We start from the raw sequence: 7381 nt of genomic DNA, 5'->3' as shown, positions 1-7381 counted from the left end.
AAGGAGGAAGGAAGGAAGGAAGGGAGGGAGGGAGGGAGGGAGGCAGGGAGGGAGGGAAGCAGGGAGGGAGGGAAGGGAGGGAAGGGAGGGAAAGGAAGAAAGAGAAAGAAAGAGGGGGGAGGGAGGGAAGGAAGAAGGAAGCAAGGAAGCAAAGAAGGAATGAAAAACATTTCAGCCAGGTGCCTGTGGCTCACACCTGTAATCCTAGCTACTCAGGAGGCTGAGATCTGAGGATCACAGTTCAAAACCAGCCCAGGAAGGAAATTATATAAATTAACCACAAGAAAACAGAAGTGTGCTGTGGCTCCAAGTGGTACAGTGCTAACCATGAGCTGAAGAGCTCAATGACAGTGCCCAGGGCCAGAGTTCAAATCACACAACTGACCAAAGCAAAAAAAAAAAAAAAAGAAAGAAAAATATTTAAAATAGCTATAACATAGTCCCCAAAAATAAAATAGCCTTACCTGGCATAGAATCTCTTGAAATAAACTGTAGCAGTAGCAATAACTTGTTGTCTTAATTTAAGATGTTCACCTAATGCTTGGATAACTAAAAGGAAAATGATAGAGTTTTAAATAAATCAATTGGCATCATGACTATAATGTTAACTTTCAACAATAACTTCTCCAAGTTTAAAACATGACTATATTCATTTTTAACAATGGGACAAACTTGCTATAAAACTCTAACTCGTAGTACTTTATTACTAGGATTTGCAAAACTAGTACAGATAAACAGAAAAGAGAAAGTGCTCCCCCCCAAAAGTTACTCTTTTAGTAATGAAGTTGCATGATAGTCCCCTCTATCATCCAATATTGTAATGATTTTCATTTTATAATATAAAAAGAAAACATTAGATATCCTCCTGAGTATAGCTATAACTTTATTTATTTTTTTGGTTGGTCCTGGAACTTGAACTCTGGGCTTGGGTGCTGTCCCTGTGCTCTTTAGCTCAAGGCAAGCGCTCTACCACTTCAGCCATAGCGCCACTTCCAGTTTTCTAGTGGTTTATTGGAGATAAGAGTTTCACGGGGGCTGGGAAGGTGGCTCAGTGGTAGAGTGCCTGCCTTGCATGCATGAGGCCCTGGGTTCGATTCCTCAGCACCACAGCCGGAAGTGGCGCTGTGGCTCAAGTGGTAGAGCGCTAGCCTTGAGCTGAAGAGCTGAGGAACAGCGACCAGGCCCAGAGTTCAAGCCCCATGACCAACCAAAAAAAAAAAAAAAATAGTTTCACGGAGTTTCCTGCCCAGGCTGGCTTTGAACAGCGATCCTCAAATCTCAGCCTCCTGAATAGCTAGGATTACAGGTGTGAGCTACCAGCGCCCTAAAGACAAAAATCCATAATGCGCCCTCAAAAACAGTTAAGTTTGCAGAAGAGTAACTAAGGTTAGAAAAATCATATGACAAATCCCATGGCAGACTAAAGGTTTCTGGCCAAATCCCTTTCCCATAGTAGGACAATTCTAAGGTAAAAATAGCAACTACAGGATGTCAATTTCAATGAATCACTTATCCTCAGAGTATTTTTTTTAGCCAACTTTAAACTGAGTTGCATTATAAAGACTCAGTAAGATTAGTCATCACTATCAAATTATCTTTGATATGTAAAATTCAAAACAGCTTTATTTAGATTAACCAGAGTGCTAACATGATAGATGAATATGCAACAGTTTATCAAAAGTAACCATATAAAAACACTAAGAAGGGAGCCAATTATATACCACTTCAACCAACAGCAACAAAAAATAGTTTACCATTTGTAAAAAATATTTGTAACTTCCAATACTCTTCTTCGGAGAGAAATTTTAAGTCCTTTTGGCGCTCCTTCAATAGATCTTGTTTATCCAAAATCCATTGCAAACTAAAAAATAAATATGTAAAGTTATGTTATAGAAAACGAACGAAGTTGCAGAAAACACACTAACACTTAACAAGCAGTTCCTATTCCAAAATGCATAGGTTTAAGAAGTAACCATAAAAGCCAATATTGGGCATAAAGCTGGGAATATAGCTGAATGGCAGAGCACTTGCCTAGCATATGCAAGATCCTGGCCTGGATTAGATTTTTAGCACCATCACCACAACAAAAAAGCAAAACAAAACAAAAAAAAACACAATTATTTCTCTCACTTCTTGAAATGTGGATTATTAATGAGAATTATCTCACCAATAAAGCAAGTATGGCCCTGAAAACTATTCCAGTCTAACCTCGCCCCTCTCCTCTGTAATTCTCTCTTTCTAATACCCAGCAACAGTGACATCTTAGTATTTTATTTAGTAGCATGCTTACTCTGTGTTAGTGATACATTAAATAACAATGGAATTATTAGGCATCATTTTATGGTACCTAAGATATTTAATTTCCTTGCTTTACAAATTTTAATCATGTTAAAAGCTACTTCAGACTTTATTACACTCATAGTCCTAGACAAGTGAACTTCTTTTGAGCAGAGATATGAAATAAAATTTAAATGACTCACAAGATACTATTCTGAAATCTAAGTCGCTCAGTACATATAGGAAGTATTTTAAACAATGAATTTGTTATTTGGTATCCTTTTAAACTGCTACACAACAGTTAAGAGTGAATTATCCAATTCTTGGCAGACATAAAAATTAACTATTTCTGCATATTTGATTAGTAATATATTGGATACAATTTCTTAGAACTGATAAATAGATCTGTTTTGCTGGCATCTTTGATACATATTGTCAGCTTGCTCTCCAAAACAAATTACAACAGTTTCCATTCATACTAACAGTTTATATGTTCTAAGGCTTCCCTTAAAGGTAAGCAAGGCTTGGTGGTATGTGCCTGTAATCTCAGCTACTAGGGAGACGGAAGGAGATCATAAATGGAAGCTAGCCAGAACTACAGACTATGTCCCAAAACAAAATGAAAAATGACTAAGAATGTAGTTCAGTAGTACAGCATTTGCTAGGCATGTTAGGGCTGAGTTTGATCCCTATCACATAAGATAAAAGTAAAGAAGATAAAACAAAAAAGTTCTCTAAACAATATGGCTGATACTCTGGATGATCAACAGACACATTCATAATCCCCACAACTGAAATCACATATTCAAAACCAGCCTTGTTTGACTGCACAGCAAGTCTGAGGCCAGCTTAGGCAACATAATAAGACCTTGTATTAAAAAAAAAAATCAATCCTATGAGTTACTGCTAATTTTTCACATACTTCAAAAGTTAGAGGTAAGTCATGTGTATAATGCAACTACTTGGGGGATTGAGGCAAGAAGATCATGAGTCTGGTCCTGCCTCAAAATAAAGCAGAAAAGGGCAAGGATATAATTCAGTGATAGAGTGCTACCTAGGATGCACAAGGCCCTGAGCTTCATTACCAGTATTACAAAAACAAACAAACAAACAAAAATCTAATAACAAAAGCTTAAAGGCAAGGTAAAGCAACTTAGTGTTTCTCACTAAAGATCTCATTATGCCTTCATTGGCCAAATACACTTAATTTATCTATTAATTCTAATATGACCATTTTCTAGTAAAGTTGTCATTTTTTTTCAAATTAACAGCTTCTTTTGATGTCAAATTAGTATAGTGTGGAGGAATCATTTATAAAATAAGCTGTAAAAATTTCTGCAAGGGCTGGGAGTGTGGCTTAATGGTTCAATGGTACATGCATAGCATGCAAGAAGCCCTGGGTTTGATTCCTCAGTACCACATAAACAGAAAAAGCTGGAAGTGGCAATGTGGCTCAAGTGGTAGAATGCTAGCCTTGAGCACAGAGAGGCTCAGAGACAGAGCCCAGGCTTTGAATTCAAGCCCTCCTCCCCATCTTCAAACTTACATATTTCTTGATACTTTTAATTTTTTCTTTAAATGGACCATCATTTACTTTGTTATATACTGAAAGGCCTTCTCTTGTTTAAAATAATTTCTAAAACTTCACCCAAATTTCTCAATATCCTTAGATTATTTTCTTTTAGCTGCTAATATGGAGTTTATTTTGGTATAGATGTAAAGATAAGATTCAGCTAAATGTCACTGACGTACTGATTTATAATTTATAATGTCCTGTTTTCAATTTATTTTCCCTGTTCTATGCCCTTACAACATAAAACATTAAGAAATTAAAATACAGAAAATAAATCCATGCTACTATTCTTCAGAAACTTTCTACTGCTATACATTACCATTGTATCACAATTTTTCTTAGATTTGATGTACAGAATTATTGTACCCCCCCAAAAAAAAAGGGAAAAAAAGGGAGGTCATCTTGCAATACTAAAATCAAAGTTCATTTATTAAAATAGGTTCCACCATGGAGTTTTATGGCTTTCTTCATATTCATCTTATTCATCTCTTAATTTTATTCTTTAATATTTGATGTCCTCTTATCCACTTAAAAAGAAAGCATTTAATGATTCTCATCTAACTACTTTTATCTCTACATACTGATAACTTGTCTTTGTGTGTATGTACAGTTACCATAACTCATAACTGGTGGTCTACCACAAGAGGTACCCCTCTAGTCTAGAACTTTTTATTTTTACTGGTTAATTGGAGGTAAGAGTCTGAAGAACTTTTCTCCCAGGCTCTAACCTCCCTATCTCTGCCTTCAGAACAGATAGGATTACTGAGGTGAGCCACTGATACCCAGCTAATTTTGCCTTTTAAAAAATACCTCAGTCTATCAATTCCACTAACATCAGAAACACATGAAAAGACACCCTAAATTTCCTAACGTTTTAAAGGCTGTATGTTTTTTATGTTAGGGAGCACCTTATTTCCACTTCATCTTTTTTCCATTTCAATTTTCCCCAAGCAACATGGTATGATTAGTATTAAAGTTCCCAAAGGATTCCATCTCCCTGAAACTATTTATTTCCTTCCTCCCTTCCCTTCCCTTCTCCCTTCTTTCTCTTTCTTTCTTTTTTTTTCTTTCTTTCGCCAGTCCTAGGGCTGGAACTCAGGTAGAAGAAACTGTTCCTGAGCTTCATTTGCTCAAGGCTTAGCACTCTACCACTTGAGCCACAGCACCACTTCTGGCTTTTTCAGTTTATGTGATACTGAGGAATCAAAGCCAAGGTATCATGCATGCTAGGCAAGCACTCTACCACTAGGCCACATTCCCAGTCTGAAACCATTTCTCATGGGAGAAATTCACCATCTTTAGAAACTGGCTTACAAGTCCAATGTTTCTTTATTTCTCATGGAAAGGACTAAAAAGTAATTGAACAACAGGAACTGATCCTATATGTATCCAGAAAATTTTACAATTATCAATGATCACTAAAAATGATTAATATTTAGATATCTTCTTTAACAAGTCCTGTTCATCTTTCAACTAAACAATGGAAAACTAAATCAATGTTTAACCAGCCCCCATCACATAGCTTACTTCCTGCTTAAACAAATGTACTTTTTTTTATTATTCCAGTTGGTCAGACAGAAACTAAAATTTACTAGTGAATTGTGGCAATCCAGCAAATACACTTCTTTTTCCTTTACTTATGCAATACCCTTCTTTTTTTAAATTACATTTTTATTATCTTTAAGAGGTTGCCATTCAACATGCCAGTTTGTAAGTACAATGTATCCTGATGGGATCATCTCTTGCATCATTCTATCCTAGAAAATACATTTTTTTTTGTTTTGTCTTTTGTGCTAGTCCTAGGGCTTCAATTCCGGTCTGAATGCTATCTCTTAGCTCTTTTGCTCAAGGCTGGCGCTTTACTCCTTGAGCCACATGTCCACTTTCGGCTTCTTGGTAGCTTAACTGGAGATAGGCCTCACAGACTCAAGCTAGGTTAGATCCTCAAGACCTCCGCCTCCTGAGTAATAGCTAGCCATAGCCTGAATCAACGGCGCCCAGCGAAAATAGAGCTTAAAAAAAAAAAAACTATCAGCTACAAGCTAATGAATGGATAAAATCTTGAGGGTACAAGACCTATACTTTATCAACCTAAAATCCCAACTAGACATTAATGAAGCAGAGTCAGGAAACAAACACGCTTGACACATTCCTTGGGTGATGAAAACTACTCAACATAGAAAATACAAAAGCAAGGATCAGCAAGGTCGTTTCTCTGATCACATCCGGGCCAAAAGCCATCCATAAACCTGTCCTAAACCCGCCACCTCCCAGCCCTCTCCGGAGTCAGGCCTCCCGCGCCAGTCCTCACAGCATCTCCCCCCACAAACCCAGACAACCCTGGAACCCCCAAATTCACCTCCTTTCCTGCAGACTTGAGTCCCTCCCTTCCCTGATCCCTCTCCCCCACCAAATCACCCGCCAAAACCCTGCTGGGGAGAGGAAGTCGCCCCCTCTTCACCGCCCCCCCCTTCGCCATCACAGGTCGCTTCCGGTTTTGTTACAAGACGGGGGGGACATGGATCCAGGCCCGGGGGAGCCGCAGGCCCCAGCTCACCACCCCTATCGGCTCTCCATCGCGAACCGGCCTCGGATGCAAACCGGAAAGGTCACTTACTAATGGGAGCTCTGCCAAAAGTTCCCTGCCATGGAATACAGCCCTCCCTGATGAAACAGCACCAGCCGGCGAAGCGTTCCGCGGAGCGACCATAGACGCGGCCGGTCTGGGGACCGCGCTCCGGGATCCGAGGCGCTCCGCTTCGCTTCGGGGCCGCGACAGGAAGAGGAGGGCACCCTGTGCTCCTCCCCTTCCCCGGCAAGCTCCACCGTGCAAAGCCGTTCCTACGTACAAAAGTTCCGGCCCGCCCCACAGTAGCCATGGAAGCGGCGGGCGAGGAGGCTGCGGATCGACGTGCTGACACTGGAGACCGGAACTAGCTCTCGCCGGGGCTCAGCGGCTCGGCGGCAAGTCTCGCGAGATGACCTGCCGGCTGGGTTTCCCCCCCCACCCCCCGAAGTTCCCGCCACGCTTCTCTCGCTGTGGCTCGGTGCTCTGATTTCACCTCCCAGGCTCCAGAGATCACCACGATTTCGGCCTCAGGATCCAGCATCCCTCAACTCAAGATGATTTTGAAAGTTCCTTGTGACATCGAGCCCAACACGTTCTTCATGGAATTTAGTGTGGTAGAGAACCACTCATCTATTATAGATATAGCTATAGATAGATAGATACCTATGTGTATAGGTGTATAGGTATACACAGACATGTACACATATGTATACAATGTGTGTATGCAGATATACATGTGTATACGCACATATATGTATTATATGTGTATCTGTGCGGATATATTTGTATATATAATCTTCAAGTCATTCTACAAAGGATTACAATTCAGCATGTCAATCTGTCAATACAGTGCATCTTGATCGATCTTTTTTTTTTTGGGGGGGGGGAGCCTGAACTCTGGGCCTGGGCGCTGTCCCTGAGCTCTTCAGCTCAAGGCTAGCGCTCTACCACTTGAGCCACAG

General features: G+C 40.1%; 1 protein-coding gene across 1 annotated transcript in view; it reads right to left on the bottom strand.

The window, feature by feature from the left end:
* Ccnc (cyclin C) overlaps positions 1–6627 on the bottom strand; it is a 26166-nt gene extending 19539 nt beyond the window's left edge. Inside the window, 4 exon segments of the mRNA XM_013022425.1 lie at positions 386–549; positions 1755–1861; positions 6468–6544; positions 6546–6627. Of these exon segments, the coding sequence (XP_012877879.1) occupies positions 386–549; positions 1755–1861; positions 6468–6544; positions 6546–6560 (363 nt within the window). The 5' untranslated portion in view covers positions 6561–6627.
* Positions 6628–7381: the final 754 nt, after the last annotated feature.

The sequence above is a fragment of the Dipodomys ordii genome, unplaced genomic scaffold (assembly GCF_000151885.1).
Source record: "Dipodomys ordii isolate 6190 unplaced genomic scaffold, Dord_2.0 Scaffold62, whole genome shotgun sequence".
In the NCBI taxonomy this organism is placed as follows: domain Eukaryota; kingdom Metazoa; phylum Chordata; class Mammalia; order Rodentia; family Heteromyidae; genus Dipodomys; species Dipodomys ordii.
Note: the sequence above shows the minus strand (reverse complement) of the source record. Positions and strands in the feature narration are given on the sequence as shown.